Raw genomic sequence first — 25023 nt, 5'->3', positions numbered from 1 at the left:
ACTTCTTCTGTTTTAGTTTATGGCCATTACTCCTCATCCTGTTGCTGGGCACCACTGAAAAGAGTCAGACACCATCCTCTTGGCACCCACCTTTGAGATATTTATATGCGTTAATGAGATCCCCTCTCAGTCGTCTCCAGACTAAACAGACCCAGCTCCCGCAGCCTCTCCTCTTAAGAGAGATATTCCAGACCCCTCATCATCTTTGTTGCCCTCCGCTGGGCCCTCTTTCTTGTCCTGAGGAGCCAGAACTGGACACAGCACTCCAGAAAGTGGGATGGCCGCAAAGCCTCCACTGATTTGAGTGGGACCCGCAAGACAGTTCAGGCCAAAGCCTGTGTGTTTCATACACCCGGCAGAGAACGAAAGAATGCGGGGAAACCTCCCGATTCAACCTTTCATCCCACATAGGCCCGCTCTACACCCAGGCTGGCTCGCACCCCGCTCCGGCGGCTCCTGGCTGGGGTTCGCGGCGCTGCCCCCGCCCCGGCCGGGCCGCTCCGCCCCGATGAGGCGCGGCGGCTGCGCGGCCCGCGGGATCGCCGCCGCCGCCATGCTGCCCAACACCGGGTAAGGTGCCCCGTCCGGCCCGGGCCCCGCGCCCCGCTCCGCAGGGCCGGGCCGGGGGGACGCCCCGGCACAGCCGCGCCTGCTCGGCCGCCGCAGGGCCCTCGGGGCGGGCTGGGCTGGGCTGGGCTGGGGCCGCCGCGGGGGCTCGCGGGACGCTCCCGTGCGCGGTGCTGCCCTCCCCGCGGTGCGGGGCCAGCCGGGAGCGGGCGGTGGTAGCCCAGGACGCCGTGTCCCGGCGGCCGTGGGGAGCAGCCCGGGGGCTGTGCCGGCCGAGGGTGCCCGGGACCCTCGGGGCGAGCGCTTCGTGCCAGTGCCCTTGAGCGGCGCGTTTTGCGGTGGAAATAGTTACTGGAGGGCTGTAACGTAGATTCGGCAGTGTATCTGTAACTTTATACATGTAAAACTATTCTTCCCTGTCTTGTGCCAAGCCAGTACCTGCTTACCTGGCAGTCAAATTTTTTTCCAGTATAGGATCTTTTCTGCCTTTTAGCCTTTCAGAGGCCAACACTGCTAACAGCTAGGAAGATAAATTGTTATTATTTGTTCCTGTATGTTATAAACAGGATTATTCATTAAAATCCTAAGGTCTACATGAGCTCTAAACAGTGTCCCTGATGTGACTTGCAGGTTTCTGCATTACCAGTCATTCCTTGTGGGAAAGGAACCTATCTTATTGTCTTTCAAGATCCCCAGGACTGCAGGGCACAGAGATGAATTCAACATTTTCTGTCTTATTTCCAGAATTCAGCCGTGATGGAAACAATACATATGCAACCTTCACAATACAGGTCGTAAACGATTTTGGACAGGCACATGCTTTATAAACTTGCAAACTATTGGGCTGCTAAGCGAACTAAGAAATAAACCCAAAGTCTTACAAGTATGACTTAAAAAACCACCACCTCTAAGCCTGACCAACTAGCTAGTTTTTTACTAGTTTGTGCACCCAAGCAGATCATATCATCATATCTTAAATACAAAGCAAAAATATTGTGACAGAGGATGTTGAAAGCCTTGCATTCACCCGTCCCATTGAGCAAAGGGCCTGCTTTTACTGCCAGTGTAGCAGGAGGAGTCCCTGTGTCTTTCGCAAATCTCAGCTGCAGGTGAACTTTGGTTTTCCTGGCACCACCCCAATATGGCTGGTAATGTTTGTGTTTCCTTCTTTGTGACCTGTCTTTAATCCCACTATCTGAATGACACTTATGTTTATGGGAGCTGATTTACACGTTCCCTGCAAAGCCATGCTGGTCTTCTGGTACATCTGCTTGTCTTTCTGAATGGACCAGTCTTGCCCTTGGCTGGGCTTAAAGCCCCATCAGCTTTCCTCAGCTTCTTTCTCCTCTAAAGTTGCCTCTTGCTGGACCCCATTTACCTCTTCCCTGACTAAGGAGGATTCTGCAGACTTCGCATTGGTTGTTTAAAGGCAGAAGACAGACTCTGGCCTTACATGACTGAGTTTTACAGTTTGATTATATTGCAGAATCGAACTTCACTCATTGTGCATGTGACTTGACTCTTGGCAGCAGATTTTTATGATTCACTGTGCTGTTTAGATTTTTTTTTTCATGTGCCTTTCTAGAACTCAATTTTGCAGATGAAAGCTCTTTGAAATGGCATCTGCAGGACTTTGTTGACTTCCTGGGATGCCATAGATGCCTTCCCCCTTGCAGGGGAAGATCACTCGCCCTTTCTGCCCCATTCCAGTTTTCTGCCTTTGGAAAGCAAACGCTCTCCTAGAGAGCATTTAAGAGGCGGATGTTCTCAGATTTAGAGGGGAAAAAACCCACATCTGAAAACAGATGTGGAGAAACAGTACTAAGTCTGGCCCAATCTGAAAGGAAAACTAATGCAGGCTTGGAGGCTGGTGTGTGATATTTGTAATGGAAGCAAAAAGTGAAGTCACCATTACACAGTTTTTATGCATTCTCTAACTGAAGTTAAAAACTCTTGCTTTTGCTGCAGAGTTACAAAAAGCAGCATGAGCTTTATGCAGAACACCGAAACACACATTCCTTCACATGGAATACCTGTGGTCTAAGAAACTTTATTGTTGAATATACTTTAAAATGGAGTTGATATTTCTCTTTTGAAAAATTCAGTGACATTGTGTCAGCCAGACATCTTTCCTGTATTCTAAAACGTGTTTCTCCAGAGGTTTTGATTGAACCTGTTCATTTGGAGGACCCACTGGATTAAATGCAGTTACTGAAAAACTGTTGAGCATAGAAGATTTAAGAGAATTAATTGCCATTTCTGAAAATAAAGTTTTTGCGTATGGCATTGTGGTTCTGGCCTTGAAACTTTATACTACATTGAGACAGCAGTTCTTTTTGTATGGAGAACTGTGACTAGTAAATTACAAAGATCTGTGTAGGTGTGTTGTCTCCTTAGAAACTGGCATTTCGTTTTTACAAATTACTCCTTTTCCACTGTTGGAGAATGTAGCAGCTCTGTTGTAAACAGTGTGTGGGATCATTTTACAAAGAGGGAGAAATGTAACTGGGTGACCTCTGTAACCTTCTTGCTTTATAATGTTTGCAAACTTGGGGAATGGTCTTAGTTCACTGGTGCTTTGCTGTAGCTGTAGCCATCCCTTTTGTGCTTGAAGGCTGTTTTGTTAGTAAAATGATGAGAGCTTTTGTCTGGTTGAGAGACTGCGCTAATTACTTTTTCCGCTTAGAGAGTGATAAAAGTCAATGATTTACACCTTTTTCTTTGTTCTCCTCTTTACCCTCCACTTACCCCTTCACCTTCAGGAAACTGGCAGGATGCACCCTCTTCATCACAGGCGCAAGTCGAGGCATTGGCAAAGCCATTGCTTTGAAAGCTGCTAAGGATGGTGCAAACATTGTGATAGCTGCCAAGACAGCTGAGCCCCATCCTACTCTTCCAGGGACTATCTACACCGCTGCAGAAGAAAGTGAGTTTTAAAAAATGAAAGTCGGTTTCAGGTGCTAGGCTGGGTCTAAGCTTAATTGTCATACCTGAGTGGAAAAATGCATAGATATTCCAGTTTACCTTTACTTAAATAAGCTTAGTGCTTCTCTGACCTCTCAGGAATGCTGTAATGTTACTGTAATGAAGATGTATGTGTATATAAATGTAAAAATGCCATGTTACTTGAGATGTATGAAATACACATTCACAGTGTTAAGATTTGATTTTGGCTTCCCTGTTCTTTATACAACACATAAAGAGGTCACGATTTGAGAGTATGATTTTCAGTGCCTTCTTGAAGCATGTCGTTGCATCAGAGATTCTCAGAAGGTTCGTTTTATTTGTGCCATCTGAGAGCAAATTTTTAAATGTTTAATTTTTTAATTGTACAGTTGAAGCGGCTGGAGGAAAGGCTTTGCCCTGCGTTGTTAATGTGAGGGAAGAAGAGCAAATTATTAGTGCCGTGGAGAAAGCTGTGAAGACTTTTGGAGGTATGTTAATAGTGTGGGGGAGACGTGAACAGGCAGATTGTTCAAACAAAAAGAGAAGAGAACAGCTGCCTTACTTGGGCTTTTTGTCTTTAAATGTTAATGTGAAACGACTTATTTTTAAACCAGGGATTGACATTCTGGTGAACAATGCAAGCGCCATCTCTTTGACTGGCACTTTGGAAACAGCAACGAAGAAGGTCAATCTTATGATGGATGTCAATGTACGAGGAACCTACCTTACGTAAGTGCTGAGTGAAGGAATCAGAGTAATTGTAACAGAATGTATGATGTTTTTCTCAGTTTTTCTGAGAAATTTTGTAGTTGTACTGCTGACCTAGAGTTGGAGTGTAATTATTCTACATGTGCTCACAGTGTTATTGGTCAACTGTTTGAAATTAATATTTGTAAGAATTAATTGCAAGTTGAAGTAAACAGGAACCTTATTACTGTAGTCATTAAGTGTTCACAAGCATCTCCATGCATGTTGGAAGAAGAAACTAGTTTGTTTCAAATGGAGCTCCAGCTTGGCTTTGCAAAATGCTGATGCTCTTTCATTTCAAGCAAAATGACTAAATCTTTGCATATATCGGGTGCAATATCTTATTTGTCAGTTTCCTCCTCATAAGCTTTTAATATTTAGACACGTTATATAACATACCATAGCTAAAAGAGAAACGTTAAAGATATCTAACTTAATGATCTAAAGTGTTCTCCACCTACTTTTGACTTATCAGTTCTATCATTTATTTAAATCAACCAAGATTTGATTTCACTATTTCTCTGGTCCTTATTTTGTGCATTTTTGGAGGTGGATTCAGTGGGTTGGATCATCTTTTCATGTACAGGAAGTCATTTAGAGCTCTGTCTTAAAAAGAAGGCCTTGATTTTGACAGAATTTAAGAAAAAAGCCCTTAGGATGATGCAGATTCTCAAATTAAATTGTTGCCTGATGTGATCAGAAGGTTTCTTATCAAAGTATTATCACAGAATCATAGAATAGTTTGGGTTGGAAGGGACCTTTAGAGGTCATCTAGTCCAACCCTCCAGTCTAGAATAGTGTCTGGTTTTGTGCAGATGAATCTGGTTATCAGATATTATGATTATATGCATTAATGTCATTTTGCTAAGAGTAAGTGAACAAATTTGCTATTTAAATAGCGTAAAAACACGTAAGTAGCAGCTTTCTGAATTAGAGAGACGTGCTCAGCATGGAGAGAGAAAGAGGATGGAAGAAAGAAAGACTCTGCTTTCAGAGTGGCATTTCTGTGCTTTCATTTGGTGACATATACTTTTGATAGGCTGTGCTTCTGTGCTCAAAAAGGAAAATTGAGTTTGGAGTTTGACATTCCATAAAATCCTCTATGTGTGTCTTTGGATAAATCTCTGAATGGATTCCACTGTATCGAATGGCAAGTTCCATCTCTTCCTCTCTACCCACTAGCGACAATCATTTTCTTGGTGTTACATCTAGGTATTCCAAATGGGGAATTCTTAAAGTCATCTTTGGTTTTGGTCCTATTCTGCCTTGAAAAGATCAAAAAGCAGGTTCTGTGTGCTGCAAATGAAAGACTGTATGAAAGATTAATGCCTCTCAAGGGGAATGGTCTTCTTCATTGCTTTTGTAACTCTCAATTAAGAAAACCTAGTCAAGCATTTCTGCCCTTTCTTCCCCTTGCTTTGTATTTTGATTCTGTTTCTAATTTGTAGAGATCTGTTTTCAGTGTAATGTTCAGAAAATTACAATGGTTAAAAAAAAGGGGTGTGGATTTTTTTTCCCTGTGGAGGACGTCGGGAAGATGTCCCATCTTACAGAGTGTACTTGTTGACATAGAATCATGGAATCATTGAATCATAGAATAGATTGAGTTGGAAGGGACCTTAAAGATCATGTAGTTCCAAGCCCCCACCACAGGCAGTGACATCTCCCACTAGACCAGGCTCAGAGCTCCATCCAGCCTGACCTTGAACACTTCAAGGGATGGGGAATCTACATCTTCTTAGGCAACCTGTTCCAGTGCCTCACCACCTTCACAGTAAAGTATTTCTTCCTAATATCTAATCTAAACCCATCTGCTTTGAATTTAAAGCCATTCCTCCTAGTTCTATCACTCCATGCCCTTGTAGAAAGTCTGATCTCCAACCTCCTTGTAGACCCCTTTATGTACTGGAAGTCTGCAGTAAGATCAGCCCAGAGCCTTCTCTTCTCCAGGCTGAATAACCCGAACTCTCTCAGCCTGTCCTTGGTGTTCCTTCCCTCTGACCATCTTGGTGGCCCTCCTTTGGACTTGCCTCAACAGATCAACGTCCTTCTTGTGTTGGGGGCCCCAGAGCTGGATGCAGGATTCCAGGTGGGAACTCACTAGAGCAGAGCAGAGGGGCAGAATCCCCTCCCTCAGCCTGCTGGACACATACCTTTTATGAAGCCCAGAACATGACTGGCTTTCAGGAGTGCAGGTGCACATTGCTGGGTCATGTTCAGCGTCTCATCCACCAGCACCCCAAGTCCTTCTTGGCAGGGCTGCTCTCAATTTGTTCATCCCTGGCCTTTGCTGATACCTAGGGTTGCCCTAGCCCCGGTGCAGCTCCTTGCACTCGATCTTTTTAAGGTTCATGAGATTCCCATGGGCCCACTTCTAGAGCTTGACCAGCTCCCTCTGGATGGCATCCTGTCCTTCAGGTATGGCAACCGCACCACTGAGCTTGATGTCGTCATCAAATTTGCTGAGGGTGCACTTGATCCCTTTGTCTGTGTCATTAATGAAGCCATGGAATAGTGCTGGTCTGAATACCAACCGGAGGGACACCCCTCATCACTGATGTCCATCATGACTCGGAGCCATTGACCACTACCCCCTGGACATGACCACCCAACCAATTCCTTATCCACTGAACAGTCCACCCATCAAATCCTTTTCTCTCCAGTTTAGAGAGAAGACTGTTAAGAGGAACCATGTGTAAAGCTTTAGAGAAGTCCAGATAAATGACATCTCTAGCCCTTCCCTTGTCCGCTGATGTAGTCACTCCACCATAGAAAGCCACTAGGTTGGTCAGGCAAGACTTGTCCTTGGTGAAGCCGTGCTGGCTGTCCCAAATCACCTCCCTGTCCTCCATGTGCCTTAGCATAGCTTTTAGGAGGATCTGTTTCCCAGGCACAGAGGTGAGACTGACACGTCAGTAATTCCCAGTCCTCCTTTCTACCCTTTTTTAAGACAGATGCAATGTTTCCCTTTTTCCAGTCATGTGGGATTTCACCTGGATAAATCTCTGAATGGATGAGCTAGGGATCCCCAGGTGAAAGGAATCGGGCAAGGAAGGCAAGAGACCAGGGTGGCTGAGTATGGAACTGCTGGTCAAACTTTGCCTTATGAAGCTTGATTAAAAATTCTCAAGCAGAGGTCAAATGCAAACATGTATCCTAGTGCTAGAAATGAAGTCATGTGACAGTTTCTATAAAGTAAAAGTTATGATTTACAGATGTGTAAATTCAAAGGAGAATTCTCTAAGCAGAGAACGGATTTTCAGTTTTGCCTGGAATATTCATAATAGCTTTCCACTCTGCAATAGTATGTCTTCAGCCTGGTTTTAAAGAACAAGTAGGTATGGGTTCAAAAGACAATGTATTTGTTACTAAATGATGCTCTGCACAGTTAATTTTGCTTATTGCCTTATAGTGTTTTGTTGCTTCTACCAGAACTATTACAAGGAGATTTATGGCTTCTGACCATCTGGAAAATCAGCGTCATTTGGTGCTGATGCACTGTTTGGAGTATGTGGTCAGTTTGCATGAATGAATGCTAGGCCTGAGATAAGTGATCTGGAACAGATATTTTTTTGTTGTTCTTTATATCAGTTAAGTACTTGATACAAGAAGAGGGTCTCAGCTAAGTCTTTTACTGTCATGAAAGTACTGGTCTGCTAGTATGGTTTTTACTGTAATTATAGGTGGTCCATAAAATAAGAGGAGACTGATATATCTGAATCAATCTTTCAGATCTAAAGCATGCCTTCCCCACTTGAGGAAGAGTAAGAACCCCCATATCCTGAACCTTAGCCCACCTATGAATCTGAATCCCATATGGTTCAAAAATCATTGTGGTGAGTAGCATTCAGAGCCTTTGTTGCTATTTTTTGAGAACCATGTAAGCAGCTGGTGAAATGTGCAGGAGTGCCAGATCTTGTATCTTTAGCACTGTATACAGACTGGCACTGGAAGAAATTGTTTTGTGGGAAAATGTAGCGCAGGTTTCATGGCCTCATATATTCTTTATGTTTTCAAGGTAAGAGTCTGTGCTTTTTCATGGGAATTGTTAAGACTACAGAAAATCTTCTACTCCAAATAGAGACTGAAACCCAAAATCTGTTTTCTTACTGATTCAGCCTCACGTTTGTTTTACTATGGATAAAGCTCCATGTTGTCTTTTAATAGGGAAATTAGTTTTGAGGTGGGAAAGAACTCCATGTTATCTTGAGGTTAGTGTTGCTCATTTTAAAACTGTGGAAAAACTTTCCGTTTTGGACACTTGTCATATTAAACTCCAGGAAGTTCCAGTTCTTTCCCAGAAAAAGTTTCACTTCTCCAAGTAGACAGATGACAATGATTTAAAATTCCTGCTCCCTGCCTTTTTTGTTTTCTATAGGACACAGTTTGGTCATTACCAGCTTGTATGCCTTAGGCCTCATGAAAAAATCGAGCACTCTTGTCAGTGTTCTGTGTATGAAAAGCATGACAAAAACACCATACAGCCAGGCTTCAGTCATTATTTTTGGCAAAATGTGTGTAGCTCTCGTTTTATCGTAGTGAAAAGATGACAGTCTACAGTCTATATCTGACAGGGGTGGCAGAGAGAAGGGAGAGATTCTGACTCTAGGAAGGTACTGTTTTGTCTCAAAAACCTTCTTTTTCCTTATGAATCTATTACCTTTTTTACCTTTCCTTGATAGTTATATTGATAGAGTGTAAACTTTTATCTTTTTTACACTTCTTGTCTTAGCTTATACCATTTCTAAATATGGGATGTCCATGTGCGTCTTGGGAATGGCAGAAGAATTTAGAGGAGAAGTTGCTGTCAATGCTTTATGGCCTAAAACAGGTGAATTTTTTGACTTTCTGTGTTTTGACATTTAATATACTTCAGACTTTATTTGACATTTAATATACTTCAGACTTCTTCTGGAATTGATTCAGGAGAATTAGTGGTTCTTTTATATCATTTTGGTTCATCCTGCACGGGTGCTGGTCTTCATTCCTAGTTCTCACTAGACCATTGCCACTTTGATCTAAACTCATCTTCAGCTAGTTTGCAACCCATTCAACTCCTTCAGCTGGTTAAAGCATGCGTATAGATTTGGCTTGTCTGTACTTTTTCTCATGCACCCAGAGTTTTGGTTTGGACAGAATCATAAAAGTATTAGTGTGCTTTCATTAGCAGATATTGAGCATCTGTATATGTTGTACTCTTTAGAATTCCTGCTAGTTAAATTGCCAGAGTTCACATGGAACTGACAAGATAGATACCTCTGTGAACGCAGAAGTAGTTTAAAAAACCCTGTTCCTAGAAATTTTGGCACAGTGAAGTTCTGTGAAAAGTTGTTCACAGAACTATGTGATTGCAAGTTACAGGAAATTAGAGAGCTCTGTGGAAGAAAAGCAACTCAGTGCTCCCACACTGTGTTAACATCAGTTTATTTTCTGTGAGTCTGTGGGGGTCAGGGCTGCTGTTCAAGATTTGGCCAGCTGTTTGCCAAGGAGGCCAGTCTCTTCACCCCAAATACATCTGTGGGCAGAAGTGATACTGATGTTAAAATCAATACCAGACAGAGGGTAATCCTGCCCTTTAGTGGTGTAAGCCCCATCATTGTGTTAGGAAACATTACAACAGCAGTGTCTATTTCCTTAACCTAGTGCAGGGAGGGAAGAAGCAAGAAGAGTAAAAAATATGAACCAAAATCCTCTTTTGAGGATGGTGCTCTAGTGTAAGAAGTATTTGTACACAGGCACTTTTCAATGTTTTCACGTTAGGAGTTGCAGGCCTCTTTTTACTTGTAGTGCGAACTGGAACTCTCTGATCTGCTTTCTCTAAAGTGAGAAATATGAGCAAAACTTAAATATTTCAGACAAAATCACCTGAGTGTCTTAGCTAAAATAGGTGATAATCAATTGGACACTTGGGTTAGTGTGTCTGACAGACTTGGTTGTTTTTCATTGGTCTGTATGCTTGCATCTTAAATTCTCCCAGTAAATGGATGTTTCATAATTCTTCTCACTCTATAAGTTTTACCTATAGAAATATTTTGGGAAGGGATAGACCTTTTTTGAATTACAGTTATATTGTTCATGATAATTATATCATCACAAAACCTGTACTGTTTTGAAGAGGATAAGGTCTTCATTTTTGATGTACTGAAGGCAACTACCTGTGTCTGAATTGCCTTCCAGTGGAGTCAAAGCTCACCTTTCAGGTTTCAGGTTTGTGTTGTATTTTTTTATTTCTGAGGCAGTTAGAAGAAATATGAACTTGTTTCCGCATACTTGCTTTTTGAGTGCTCCAGGAAAACCTCAGAAAAGTTTCAGCAAAGATTTCTGAGGATCTGTGGGATCTAGAACAGAGCATGAAACTTGATTCTTGAAGTCTGTAGCTCCCTAGACCTCACACCCATCCCCCTGTCTTGTCTTTAAAATGCCACTGCTAAATGGGTTTTATATCTCCTCAGAATCCTGTGGGGGGGAGTAATTTGGTTTTTCATTAACAGAGGTGACCTTTTACCTACTATTGTGTGGGTTTTTTACGGTCACTGACTGATCAAACAATGTATGTTGTCTGTGAGAGCTAGGGACAGTAAAGGAATTAATCCACAGTATGTCGTTCAGACAGAGACATGGTATGAAGCTGCAGACAACACTACTAATTTAACTTATTTTTTCGTGCAAAAGATGTTACAAGATTACGGGTGTCTTGTAAGTGCACATATTTACATTCTGCATAGGCACATAATGTGCCCCCTCCACAGCTTTCTGATTTTCCAACACCTTCTTTCTGATTCTGGATATGGTGGAATAAACATCCACTAATAATATGGTGGAAATGAGTTCGTGCCTTTATGGGTCCCAACATACCATTGAAAGCTAAAGAATTTTTTTCTGCAGAGACCAGCTGGTTATACTAAGTCTATTTTGCAATGTAGCTGTTTTCCCCCACCCATCTGAATCATAATTTGGCCTCCTATTTTTCATGGCGAGGGAAAAAAGGACCTGTCAGAATTTCACCACCTGCTCACAATGGAAATTTTTTCAGAGGGATGGCTAACTTCATAAGCAGAAGTTACATTAAGTCTTATGTTGCATATTTGGATACATTATTTCTTTCTCATGTTTGCATATACTGCAGCACTCCAAACAGTACCAGTGTCTCAGATGTGGTCTGTTATTAAAGAATGTCTAGATGGCATTAAGTAAACTTCTGCAAAATCTGACATTCTTATGGGGGTGAAGTAGGAAACCCAAACCAAAGAAAGCCATATCTGTCTTTCTCTTGTGCGTTGCAGTGCCACTGTGTCCTTGGTAACACATCTGTACCTGCGAAAATAAGTTAGAGGAGAACACTGCAGGAACTGCCACTTGTTAAGGAGTGAAGCTAATACCTGTTCCCCACAGCATCCTGTAGTACATGAGGCTTGGAAGTGCAGGAAGATTCAATTTACAAATGAAAATGTTATCTATTCTAATAAATGCTTTTCTAAATGAAGATTTCTATCTGGGAAATGCTGCAAAGTATTTAAAAAAAGTAATTAGGCTTTCTGTAGAATTCAAGGTATGCAAAGGAGCTTTTTATTTGATGAATCCATTCTTGCTCATTCATCTTAAGGCTGTTAGAAACACTGGATGAGCTCTCAAAGTTTGTATAAATCAGTGATGCCTCCAGGAAAACCAGTGTGTCCTCAAGTATAAAGGAGGATAATGTGTGAATTCTCTAGTACTAAAAATACTCTTTCGAGAGGTTTCTCTTCCAAAAGTGAGAAAGTTAACTACTTTCTTGTGGTCATCCAGAGAGATAGTGTTACAGACTTCCACCATATCTAAAATAAGTTGCAAAGTACTTAGTTTAGAAATCCACTATAATTTCATACAAATGTGTTTAACCTCAGTGTTAGTATGGATGCCTGGATCTGTTCATTTACATGTGACAGTATGCTGGTAATAAGATGCCAAGAGCTCTCCATTTATCTAAAAGTGAAAGAGAATGCCTTTCAGAAGGGCAATCCCATCACAAAGAGTGCAGAGGAATAATAGAGGTGTCCTGTGACAAAACTGGAAGTCTCTTCATGTGCATTAGAAGAAAACCAGCATCACTTTATGTGAAATGACTTTAACAATGTGCAGTCAGACTACTGTTTGAGACCTTTTTGCTTTAGTCTATGCAATAGGCTGACTGTGCTCAGAAGAATAATAGTTGACACTAACAGAGAAGTGGTAGAAATGTGGGCCAGGAAAAGTGAGTGGCTTAATGAATTGTCAGAATAATGGAATATATTCGGGTCAACAGAAGCCAGTAAATTTCATCAGAGTATTTGACAGAAATATCCTCTGAGCTTTTGGTAGTTATTAAAAAAAAAAAAAAGTCATGCAGGGCAGATAGCATTTCAAAGGACTAAGGAAAGGCAAATTTATTTTCTATTCTTAAAGATGAGAAAAAGACTTAGGGATACCTACATATATGTACAGTATATCTATTTGTCACTTTTTATTTAAATGTGTATTTATAGCAATTCACTTGATTTTAAAAAAAGAGAGGCTGAGGTTGGTTAAAGGTAAATGAAACCTAGGGACTAATCCTGACCAGAGAAGAGTAAAATAAGGGGGTCAACAAGAACATCTACATACCTTTGCACTTTCCTAGAAAACACTTGGACAGTTCTCTGGCCAGCACTGAAGACTTTTTTCCGTTTTCCCAGTTCCTACTTTGGAAGGTGAATGATGCAGCTCAGATAGATATGTCCTGCACAGTGCCTATTTTTTGCTCATTAAGAAATGTTGGCATCATTTCTGCATCAAAATTGCTCTTACTTTGTGTGGAATGGAGGCACTGAAAGGAGGAAAAAAGTGATGTAAAATCAAGTTTATTGTTCTGCTTCCATGCTCTTCTGTCCCAGATGTAGGAAAGGATTTTCAAGTCTGTCCCAAAACTTGAGGGTAGAGTGTTGAGTCTTAAAAAGCAGATGGAAAAAAGCAGAACTGTATGAGGGGAAAAAAGTAACATGGCAAGTGTAGAACACTACAACACTACATCCTTTCTGTGGAATAGGATGAAAGAAAAATGGAATGGATACCTCAGCCTGGAAGAGCAAATCACAGACTTGGACTGCAACATACCATAGTGTTAATAGCTCCCCTGGGGGAGGCATAAACAAAATTAATGGAATGGTGCAGAAGTAGCAGAATTGGTTAATATAAGAACCAGAAGCTTAGGAGATGTGAATTTTATTCTTGGGTCTAACACAGCCTTTCTGTGAAATCTTGAACAAGTTGTTTGAGGTTTTGCTATTTGGTTTCTCATTAACTTTGGAGAAACCCTTTAGTATCACAGAATCACAGAATGTGCTGAGTTGGAAGGGACTCACAAGGGTCATCAAGTCCAACTCTTAACCGTGCACAGGACCATCCCCAAGAATCACACCATGTGCCTGAGAGTATCTTGAACTCTGTCAGGCTTGGTGCTGTGGTGCTTGCCCCTGGGGATCCTGTTCCAGTGTTCAACCACCCTCTGGGTGAAGAAGCCTTTTCTAACATCCAACCTAACCTCCCCTGACATTCCCTCGGGTCCCGTCACTGGTCACCACAAAGAAGAGATCAGTGCCTGCCCCTCCTCTTCCCCTCACAAGGACGTTGTAGACTGTAATGAGGTCTCCCCTCAGTCTCCTCCAGGCTGAACAGACCAAGTGACCTCAGCTGCCCTTCACCATCCTCGCTGCCCTGCTTTGGACGCTAAGAGCTTAATGTCTTTCTCATGGGAGTTATCAAAAGGCTAAAATTAATCATCGAGATTTTCAGTGTAATAATCATCATAGGGAATACCTCTTAATGACTCAGGTATCACACATTCACTTTGAGGAAAATAGTTATCCTGTTAGTTTTTCATGACCTGAATAACCCTCGAAATCCAGAGGGGGCGGGGTGGGGTGACCACTGATAAATAGATAGGGGGATGTGAATCTCATAAAACATTCTGCCCTTTTTGATTCCTTTAGTAGTTTCCTAGTTTTCACTGTTGCTTGTAAAGAGTTATTTGTTGGTTGGGAGTATTTCATAGCTTTTGTCTTCCTACAGTTTCCTTTTGCATGAAAAGAAAATTAAGTTTGTATACTTGCGAGAGAAATGGGAATTCCACGTCATCAATGTTTAAGCTTTGTTTCCTTACTGTTCAAACTTTCTAGCCATACATACAGCTGCTATGGATATGCTGGGAGGAGCTGGAATAGAAAAACAGTGCAGGAAAACAGATATCCTGGCAGATGCTGCATACTGCATTTTAACAAAACCAAAGAGTTTCACTGGAAATTTCATTATTGATGAAGTTCTGCTGCGAGAAGAGGGAGTTAAGGATTTTGATGTCTATGCAATTGCACCAGGTAAAAGAGACCTTTAAGATGAGAAGTAAGTTCAGGAAGGAGGGGAGGACATATGGAGAATATTAATATAGTTTTCTTTCCAGGGGCTCTTACATTAGTCTGTAAAAAAGTTGCTTTGCCTCAGCTTTGAGGACATGCCTTCCCGGAACGCACATACGCGTCCACTGGGAGTCTAATAATCAAATGCCTATTAAATTATATTAAGAAATTCTTTAATGAAAAAAAAATCTGCCTGCATTGTAGATGTATGTATTAATATTTAACAGCTAGTGAGATAGATTTTTATTTTTTTGCTTCTTCAAATGTTCTTCATTGCAACTTTAAAAGCCCTCTAGGTCAGATTTTAAAGGAACAAAACTCTAAACATGTTATTTCATGCTATGTTTTTTCCTTCAAGTTGTAGTTTATTTACTTATAGACTTGGCTGTAATTTCATATGAAATTGATTCCTTCTGTCCAACTTTACTTGGATTTATTATTACGTTTTTCCTTCCTCTTAGGTCACCCTCTGATACCTGACTTCTTCTTGGATGTTGAGATTGACACTACAGCTGTGAAACAAAAAGGATATGGTAGGGAAAGCACTGTGTGTACAAGTCCGTAATTTCTGACAATAATGAGTGCCCTCTCTATTTCAAGTTGTTTTTCTTTTTTCTCCTAAGAGTTTGGACTTCACTCAAGGTATTTAGCAGAAACCCTTTTCTCATTTGGAGGGTAATATTTATGGAAGTAACTCTGTACTAAAAACTAGAGAAAAAAATCCTACCTCCTGCAGGACTTTTGTGGTATAAAGTCAGTGCATTATTTTGAAAAATCCTTTTTTAAACATCTGAATGTGGTAGTAAGAAGGTCACATGTAAATATCACTGGAAATTAAATAGCAAACAGCACATTTTGCAGGAATATCTCCTTTGCCTTGTTAAATTTATACAAAAGAACATTACATAAATCCTCCATGGCTTCTTAGATGAAACATGCACAATTTACACAATTAAAATAAGTCTTAGATGAAATGCAGAAGTCTTTTTTAGAAAAGCTTTGGTTTCGTATTTTCAGAACTGTAGTGTGTCAAGTTAGAGGGCAACTAAGAATGCTGAACAGGTTTCATAGGAGTGTTGAAATAGGGATAAGAGAAGGGCAGAGAAGGCAAAGTTGGAACAGTTCCTTTCTGTTGGAAATACTATTTGAGCTGTTGAACTAGGAGGATTGTTCTGCCAGAGATGGATGGTGTTAGTTCCCTGGGCCTCATGATACTGGGACTCACAGAACAGACCTAACTGGTTTTTGGTATTGAAGACACCTAGGAGAGTTTCAACAACATTTTTAGAGGCTGTTCAACTTGACTGACTTTGTAAATTGCAAATGCTGTCATACAATAGAATGCTGATCAAAGCAGCAAATTGAGGCTTAGAAGCCTTTGCAGAAGAATTCATGAAAATATACATGTTCTTTACAAGATAGACAAGACAGAAGTATTTTGAGATGAAAGTGATGGCTATTAAAGACACTTTTTTTTTTTTAGTGTTGTCAGGAGTATATGGATTACATTAAAAAACTGCTGTGTAAGCATTTGTAATGAACTGAGAACAGTAAGAATTTTGCTGTCGTTTTATTTCCACTTTTCTTTTGACATATTAGGAAGTGAAATATATTTCAGAATTACCTGTAATGCTCTACACCTATTCAGATCCTAGGTGCAGAAAGCATCCTTTATGGGTGTAAATACTAAAATGGGAACATAATCATTTACTCTGCTTTGAAGCTTAAATCTTTTCAAATGGAGCTCTCAATGCATATTTCTCCATTCATTTTTAAAGTGGTTTTCATTTGAAAGGAAAAATAATCTTTCTTGTAGGTGCTGCCCAAGCACTGAAAGAGGAGAAGACAGAATCTGCTCCAGCCAAGCCATCCGGGCCTGTTGCAGAAACATTCAGAGTTATTCAGGGGGCCATGACGGAAGAGAACGTGAGAAGTACTCAGGGCGTCTTTCAGTTTGAATTATCTGGTAAGAGCATCAAATGTGAAACCTTCCCTAGCAAAATCACTCAGTGATTTCAAACAGAAGCACTCACCTTTTCAAGCGGATGCGGTAACAGAGCAGCTCCTCTCCTGTTCTGCTGTGATGCTCCTTCTCAGGACCTCCAGCAGGCACAGGGAGCTGCTGCCACTCCTGCCATGGGCGGAGCCTTTGTCACTTTGTCACTGCCCTCCCTCACAGGGTTGGCGTGAGGACAGGCAGGGGTGCTCCCAGGGTCTCCTTGAAACACCCGCTGCCTCCAGGTCTGTGAGCGAAGGGCAGCCTTTGGGCTCTCCTGCCCGTGTACCCACATGGGCACATGGGGCTGGGGTCACCTGCCAGGGGTTGGCTTTGGCTGCCCCCAAATGGGAGGAGGGCAGAGCACCTTTGCTGCCTTTGCTGCCTCGTCACCTCTCTTCATTCTCTGTGCAGGTGACGGTGGAGGCACGTGGTATATCGACCTGAAGAACAAGGGTGGGAGCACTGGCTTTGGAAAGCCCCCTGGGACAGCTGATGTGGTTATGAGCATGTCGAGTGCTGACTTTGTGAAAATGTTCACAGGTGAGGGACAAAGGCCTTTGTCAGACTGGTGCCCAGAAAACCTTCTGCTGATGGGGGAGGAGACTGGCAGCTTGCTTTCTGATCTGGGATGGAGGAGCTTTCAGCTTTTTGTGGCTCAGGAGAAAGTACAGGCCAGAAGTGCTTGCATTTTTCTGGACTCCTGTGTTTTGTGAACAGGAAGAGAACAAAAGCTTACTCTTCTTTTGTTAACCAGGTATTGACATTTTAGCAGCCAGCGTAGCTTCAGAAAGAATCCAGTCAATGTGTTGTATTTGTGTTCTGCACATCTCTACGCAGTGTTTCCTAAATGTGCACTGCTTTTACAGGAGGACTTGGTAGCAATATAATTGCTAGGTCTCGCTGTTGTGGCATTATATTTTCTTGCGCACAGGCTGTCTCCCATTCCTTTAATTTTCTGATGGTTCTATTTCTTCTTTTTAGGTAAACTAAAGCCAACTATGGCCTTCATGTCAGGAAAATTAAAGATTAAAGGAAATATGGCACTAGCAATGAAGCTCGAGAAGTTGCTTACACAGCTTAACTCTAAACTGTAAGGGGAAACCCTTGCTAGAAGAACAGTGGCCTTTCATATATAACTGCAATACTGTTTTTAATTTGTAGTCCTCATTTTTCTCTGATGCAATATAAGAAATATGGATAAAATGTGAGGTTTTTGTAGGAGAGGTAACTCCATCTGATTAAGGGAAGAAAGTGTTTGTGATTAAACTAATTGCTTCTCAAGAATACACTTATTAGGTTGCAGATGTTTTCTTTACTTCTGCTCCTCTGGATCAATGTAAGTGATCTGAAGTGAGTTTTTTCCTGCATAGTTGCTTGTACACATTTCCTATGAAAGAGGTGGGGAGAGCAAATGTCACCCTGCAGATCTGTGCTAGAAGTGCTAATTGGAAGCAATACGGTCAGTTTTGCAGTGCCTTAATTATACCTGGTAAATTGGCATCCCGAATTTTTTTTCTTTCCCAGGTTTATTACCTACATGAGTTCTATTGCACTCAGTTAGGCTGCACAGACATACTGAATGATAAGCCAGTTTTCTTTTTGTGCGGAGGTGCATTTGCACACGCTCACACTCGTGTGCTTTCTCTCTTCCCCTATGCCCACTACATCACTGGAGGCAGCCACTTCCCCTTCCTTTATTTGGCTGGTAAAGATTGAAGCTCTGTAGGAAAAGCATGAATGTTGCCACTCTGTAAGTTCACAAGTGCACACATGGACTGCAACTTCATGTGACAGCATATGAAAAGCCAGATGGACCAACCTCTTAAGCTGTTTATTCATTGTCGCCTGAAGAACTGCCCAGAATTTGGAACATTTTCTCTTCTAAGCAAGCTGAGAAGCTTGCAAGACTTAGGATTTATTTTTTAATCCACTTGGCAGCACAATAGTTTACAAGTTTTTAAAGCATGTGCCTGTCTAAAATTGCTTATGACCTGTACTGTGAAGGTCACATCTGTATTGCTTTCATCACAGTTCAAGGAGTCACAGAATGGGTCAGGTTGGAAGGGACCACTGGTGGAGTCATCTGGTCCAACCTCCCTATTCAAGTAGGGTCATCCCAGAGCACATGGCACAGGATTGTGTCCAGATGGTTCTTGGGTATCTCCAGCGAGGGGGAGTCCACAACCTCTTTGGGCAATCTCTTCCAGTGCATGGTCACCTGCAAAGTAAGGAAGTTCTTCCTCATATTCAGGTGGAACTTCCTGTGTATCAGTTTCTGCTTGCTGCCTCTTGTATTGCTTGGCACCACCAAGCAGAGCCTGGCTCCATGCTCTTGGCACCCTCCCTTCAGATACTTAGTAAGGCAGTTGAATTCTGGTAATAAAGAAAAAACCTGTCAAATTCACCTCTACCTTGCAGTCTCGGGGATCTTGAAAAACAATAAGATAGGTTTCTTTCTCACCAGGCACAATGGGCTGGGGCTATTGAGGGAGGGAGGAATGGAGGGGGTGGCTTACAGCACACTGGGCAACATGGTAGCATGGGAGCCAAGGGCTGCCCCAGTCAGAGGGGGCGGCAGTGCCAGGCTGTGTGACTGTTCCCAGTCCAGCGCCCACACCGGGCTGTGCTCAGCAGCACATTCATCCCTGCCAGGCAGCCAGCTCTGCTCAGCTGAGCCACCAGCATGGCCAGCTCTCTTCAATGTCTGTGTGCCTGCTGCCCAGCCCTAACTGCTGCCCCTGCCCTGCTGCCAGTGCTGCCAGACCTAGGGGGCTGCCCCCAAAGGTTTCAGTCTCCACTGAGCAATGTCTGCTTCCCACCTCTATCCTGGTGTCTGAGTTGGTCATTGCTCTGTCCCTGACTGCTGACCTTACCTGGTGATCCCAGAACACTGCCTGCACAGTTCTGACAGCTGAAGGATAGCAGAAGCACTGCCATATGCGAGGACATAGAAGTAAAGGCTGTACATGGAATAGGAAGGAAAGATCCAGCACTGGAAATCAGAGTCCTCTGGAGGAGACCAAATATCTGAACTGATGGTGCAGTAATGCACACATACTGCTGGCTGCTGTCAATACAGTAAAGAAGTGGATATGCTCTGCATCTCTACAAAGCAGAAACCCACAGTCCTGCAGTGGAGGATCCCCTCACTCCCCAAACTGCCCTTCCCTCTGACAGTACAGCATTCATCCTGGAGCAGAGCTGGCCCCCGACCACCCAGCTACTCACAGGAGAACGTGGTAGGCCCTTCTTTTTCAAGAGCTACTTCTTTAACTCCGTGAGGTCAGGTATTTTGCCCATCAGCCTTTTCACTTACGCAAACTCAGGCAACTGCTGCCGTGTTGTGTTTCAGCAAAGCCTCCCTGGCTGCCACGGCAGACCCGTCTCTGCTGGAGCCTCCCTCTGCCAGCTGCTTCTCACTCCCCAGCCTTCACCTGTGGCTGAGCTGGGTTCACCTGAGGAAGGAGATGCAGCTGTGGAGAAGGAGGTGGCAAGGTCCTGGTGAGCACTGTCAGCTGGGCCCTGATTGTCCACAAGACAGTGAGGAGATCTTTCAGGCCAGCAATTGGCTCTGAGCACACCATGTGTCCTTCAGATGACAATCCCAAAAAACTTGGTGCTCTGCTTACAGCCCCCCGTGTCATTGGCCCTGTCCTTCATATTTGAGTGGTGTGTAACATCCATGTTTACATGCTTCCCCTGGCTCAGTTCCATTAACTCTTACAAGAAAACCTTTACTGCCTGTCCCCCACTGTTTAGGAGTATGTCTTTGTGGAACAGTAGGTTTTGGCTGTATTTTGGACACAGTTGCTCCCACAGAAACCTTCATCTTATCTTGCTATTGAATGAACTGTCTCTGGAGTGTACTTATTTTGAGGAAGGAAGCAAGGTAACTTCAGTTACCTAATTTCTTTTCCATCCAAGAGAGTTTTTTCCTCATGGTATAAACTTACATGAGCTCGTTTAATTGAAAACATTTCTACTAATTTAAGAGACATTACACCAGCCACAGTGAATGTATAGTACAAGCTTCCAGCTACCCTGGAGACAGTTGAAGTCTATTACGTTCCTTCAGCACTACGATGGCCACTCCAGAGATGGTACCTGTGTTTTTAGTGAGCCACATCAGACCCTCTACAGTGATTCTGGCAGAGACGATTCTGCATCAGGAGATTAAGATATCAAGTGCCTGGCACAACACTTCTTAGTTCGATATCAGGACTTTTAACTGAATTATAGAAGATTGCAGATTTTTTTAGAACTGGAATTTGCAAAAGGCAATTAAATTCTTCCATCAGTGTTTTATACAGCCAAGCAGCTACCTTCAGAGCATCTTCTATAGGCATTTATTTGCTACCATGGCCTAACAGACTGTTTAACACAGCAAGATTACATTTTCAGTTCACAAGGATTAAAATGTTAAAGACTTGAACTGCATATTGTAAAGTCTTGTGTCTGTTCCCAAAAGGGGAAAAAACTTTCATGAGTAAGTTACAGTAAGTATCTACTAGCACATTTAATTTATTTCTAGTTCATCAGGATTCATTTTAGTGTTTCTTTTCAGGATTTGTTTTGAGCAGTGCTTTAAGTACAGGCAGGAGACTAGTTAACTTATAAAGCATTTGCATCTGTTCTGACTGTTCTACCTGTTTCCCTTTAGAGAAACTCCTAAAATTAAGGTTCTATTTAATCAGAATTACATTTATTTAATAAAAAGAATGATTGAAATCTTGCTTTACTGATGACTCAGCTGATCTGTATCCTCTTGCTTGTGGCCACGTATTGTTTTCACACGTTGCACCAGCATTAGCCAACTGTGTGTGCTCTGAAGTTCTCCTTTTTATCTCTTTTGCCTATACACCATACTCCAACATTTCCTGGAAAAGCCCAGGGTATTTGAGTATCCTTAACTGATCTCAGTGTTCATTCAGAATAGAGGAAGAAGGAAAAATCTGCCATCTTAAAGTCTTTTTTTAAGCTACCCTATAGGAGATTAACTTTGACCTAGTTAACCATGTTTTGGTTAAGCATATGTGGTTAAGTGTGATCTGATTAAGCATTTCAAAGTACAGCCACATCAGTCCCAGTTTGTATCACTGTCAGCTACTCCTTACTATCTGTGACCACCATTGCTCTGCATGTGCATCCACAACATGGCACTTTAATGCTCTCACAATGGGCAGTAACCTACTTTACACACGCAAACACAGATTTTTGCAGCCTTTAGTGGTGCATCATGTTGGGTAGAGGCAAAAATATGAGGAGGCTTAAAGAAGGCTTCTCAAAGCACCACTATAACGTGCTTTTGTAATGTTACTCAGGGCATTATGAGGACCTTTTCATCATGGAAAGTGTGTTTATGGGCTCAGAGAGAGAGACCTGTGGAGTTCCAAAGATTCTCCAGGAGATCATGATTGTGTATGCTCTGATCTGTACAAAGCAAATGAAACACAAGAGTGGGGCGTGCAGAGACAGGGTTGATGTTCTCATATGCCAGCTCTGCATCCCATGATTTTTCTGGCTAAGATCCCTACTCCTCCATGTTTAGGGTGACAGGCAAACGACAAACAGAATAAACCCTCCATTGCCAGCCAAAGCAGTCCCAGTTCCCTCCACATTTTGCTGCCCACAAGGGTACCTGTGGCTCAGTTCTGCTGCTATGAAATTGTGTGGTCCTGCTATGAACAAGAATGGGAAATCCAACCAGAAAAATGATCTCCTTTTTCTTCAAGTTAAGCCATATGAAATCTGCAAGTTTGTTCACAATTAAAAACAAACAAACAAACAACCCACCTGGACCCCCAAAACAAACAAACAAACAAACAAACAAATTCCACAACCAAACCTCCCCCCCAACAACAAAATCTAAACAAAATAGTAACAATGACAACAACAACAAAAAAAAAAAAACAGTAGAGAAACACAGTTAAATTTTGTTCCATAACAGTAGGAAATAAACAGTGGAAGATGGTTATGTAAAGCTGAGCATATGCGGATCTTTGTACAGAACAGAAAGCATACCGTGAATGCATACCCCTTCAACACTAATACTGCTACATTATTTTAAGTTATTTCTTCCATTTGTGGGTTTGATTTATCTGAAGTTGGTAAAGCCCTTTTACCCAGTCATATAAGAATTTACTCAAATGGACAAATGAGTCCATTTTAGTCTGTAGAATCTCCTGTCCTTCAGGACAGATATTCTTGCCACCTGCTGCCCTTTCCTATCTCCCTCTGATGTTCAGCCGAGTGTGTTCGTCCTGAAGACTTCTCCCGCAGTGCCCATGATACCTCACTTAACCACGCAGCTGACTGAGATATTCTGTTACACTGGGATGATTAGTATCAAGGTCAGTTATTTTCTCCTCAGAAACAGCTGGCTTAATTGCTTTGATTATTACTGTGCAAATAAAAACATGGAATAGCAAATATCCTGAGTTAGGATAAGGTTTCTCTGATTATTACTGTGCAAAGAAAAAGGCAGTATAACAAATATCCTGAGTTAGGATAAGGACAGCTGAAACACAGAATTCTGTGAGAATTTATTATCTGGTTAGGGATCACGTTTTCCACTGCAAGATACTTCACTACCAATTCTAAACAATTCTTGAATCCCTAAAAGAAGACTGCAATGATTTTGTTGCAATGGAAACACCTTTCTACACATTCCATACTCTAAAATCTGAGTCAGTAAAAAGAAATTGATGACTGAGAGAAATGAAGTTCCATAGCAAAGTATGAAAGCTTCAGAAACTGATAAAAGGCTGAAGAGCTATAAAATGGGAACTGCAGTCAACCCCATTACAGCTTTTGCTATTATTCAAACAGTTTTTCTCTGAGTGAACAAAGAATATATGGTGTGCTGTGGTGCCGTGTGGTATGGCATGATAATGGTTGGCATGGTGCAGTATGGAAAGACCATCATGCTCACAAGTAAAATGCACAAGCCTGCCCTACCATGAAATAGTTTCCTTCACCAAATGAGACTGTGTGTTAGTAATCCACCTTTGAAAATAATTTTCTTTCTTCTCTAGGGAATTTTGATATCAGTGTCTCTTTAAGGTTTACTTCTCGGTTTTTTTCTGTTTAAAGCATGACTGCAGTGCTTACAGGCAAGACCTTTCTCATACTCCTCTATCTAATTTGGTCGTGTTGTGCAAGTGAATAAAGTATATAAAACCTATGAGTCTCACCACCAGCCTGAAGAAATGAAGCATAAAGTGAGCGATGATCGCTATTTAATTTTTTTTCGTTGTCAAAGAGGATGCCTCAGAACATGGCACGATGGGACAGCAAGACACTTCTGTTCTCGCTGATGTACTGTAGAAAACGTGAAGGAGGAGGAGGGAACGACACAGGATTTGCCCACACGGGGGTGTATGTGAGTAGCAAGGATGAGGCAGTCGCCGAAGTATTTCGTTAAGCGAGACACTTGCAGGTAAACCTCATTGCAGGAGTTTTCACTGACTTTGCCTAGCAATCCGTGGAAATAATCACCATATTGTATCTCTCTATATGTATTCTAGACAGCAGGGACATAATAACTTCAACTCAAAAAGCAGTCACTTAAAAGCCACGTCAAACCTAAAGGATTTTTACCTACAATAGGAAGGTGAAAGATCATCACTTGGAGAAAAAAAAAAAAGAAAAGGAAATATATATATATTAGAAAAAGTGGGCAGCACAAAAGGATCAGAGTGCACACACAGAGCCTGAATTCATTAGGAGCTAGTTTAGGGATACCAGTTCAAGAAGATACATAAAAGATACCCGAAAGTTCTTACTTTCATGTGTGTACTACTGCAACAAGGAAATGTTCCCTTAACAGCCAGTATAATGAGGACAACACCGCAGCAGAGAATTATTCTGCAAGAGAGATCCTCTTTGATTTCCTAAGTAAAGCAGAAAGCAGGCAGCTCAATAGGCATGAAAAACCGAAAAATCTGTAACAGGCAGAGAAAGCCACTGTGGATCAATAGCATCCTGCAAAAATATTAGTTATTAAAACTGAAAGAAAGAAGTGAAAGATATTTGAAGCAGCTTGAAAAATTAAATAACATACATCAGTTTTAAAGCTGCTGGACCCACTTTGTGCTGTTTTCTTTTCAACCTGAGCTTACAGGAAGAAGTACATTAACTTTTTTTTGTGGGAGAACACAACAAGGTCATCTTGAACTATCTCACAGATAGAGCATATTTCTAAACCCTTGATGTTTTTACCTAACCTTGGAGATAAGAGAAGAATCTCAGAAGGAGCTAGCAGTAGAGAACTGTTTTTCAGTTATGAGAAAAGTTTAATCCTTCTTGAACATGTATGAATCAGGTCAGGAAGCTTAAGCTAAAATATTGCAACAATTTCAA

The 25023-nt window shown here is 41.8% G+C and overlaps 1 protein-coding gene across 2 annotated transcripts; it reads left to right on the top strand.

Moving 5' to 3' along the window:
• Window positions 1-423: 423 nt before the first annotated feature.
• On the top strand, window positions 424-17954 carry HSDL2 (hydroxysteroid dehydrogenase like 2). Of its 2 annotated transcripts, none has more exons than XM_051789414.1 (11): window positions 424-570; window positions 3330-3493; window positions 3903-4001; window positions 4128-4242; window positions 7993-8096; window positions 8993-9091; window positions 14430-14624; window positions 15125-15196; window positions 16480-16629; window positions 17074-17202; window positions 17644-17954. In XM_051789414.1, exons 1-11 carry the CDS (start codon window positions 509-511, stop codon window positions 17754-17756), a joined length of 1302 nt encoding a protein of 433 aa, XP_051645374.1. In that variant the 5' UTR covers window positions 424-508; the 3' UTR covers window positions 17757-17954. The 2 variants fall into 2 exon arrangements, with proteins under 2 accessions (XP_051645374.1, XP_051645375.1); XM_051789415.1 differs by lacking the exon at window positions 424-570 and adding an exon at window positions 1199-1358.
• The last annotated feature ends 7069 nt before the right edge of the window (window positions 17955-25023 follow it).

Source organism: Manacus candei, unplaced genomic scaffold, assembly GCF_025592945.1.
Source record: "Manacus candei isolate 608988 ecotype Guabito, Panama unplaced genomic scaffold, ASM2559294v1 h1tg000027l, whole genome shotgun sequence".
NCBI classification, from domain to species: domain Eukaryota; kingdom Metazoa; phylum Chordata; class Aves; order Passeriformes; family Pipridae; genus Manacus; species Manacus candei.
This window is presented reverse-complemented; position numbering and strand designations above follow the sequence as displayed.

What these genes read in the sequence shown, in the direction of transcription:
- HSDL2 (XM_051789414.1), top strand. Translation starts at nt 509, where the DNA reads ATGAGGCGCGGCGGCTGCGCGGCCCGCGGGATCGCCGCCGCCGCCATG. An exon ending in GCCATGCTGCCCAACACCGG is followed by an intron (nt 571 to 3,329) that starts GTAAGGTGCCCC and finishes CTTCACCTTCAG; the next exon opens with GAAACTGGCAGGATGCACCC. An exon ending in GTACGAGGAACCTACCTTAC is followed by an intron (nt 4,243 to 7,992) that starts GTAAGTGCTGAG and finishes TCAATCTTTCAG; the next exon opens with ATCTAAAGCATGCCTTCCCC.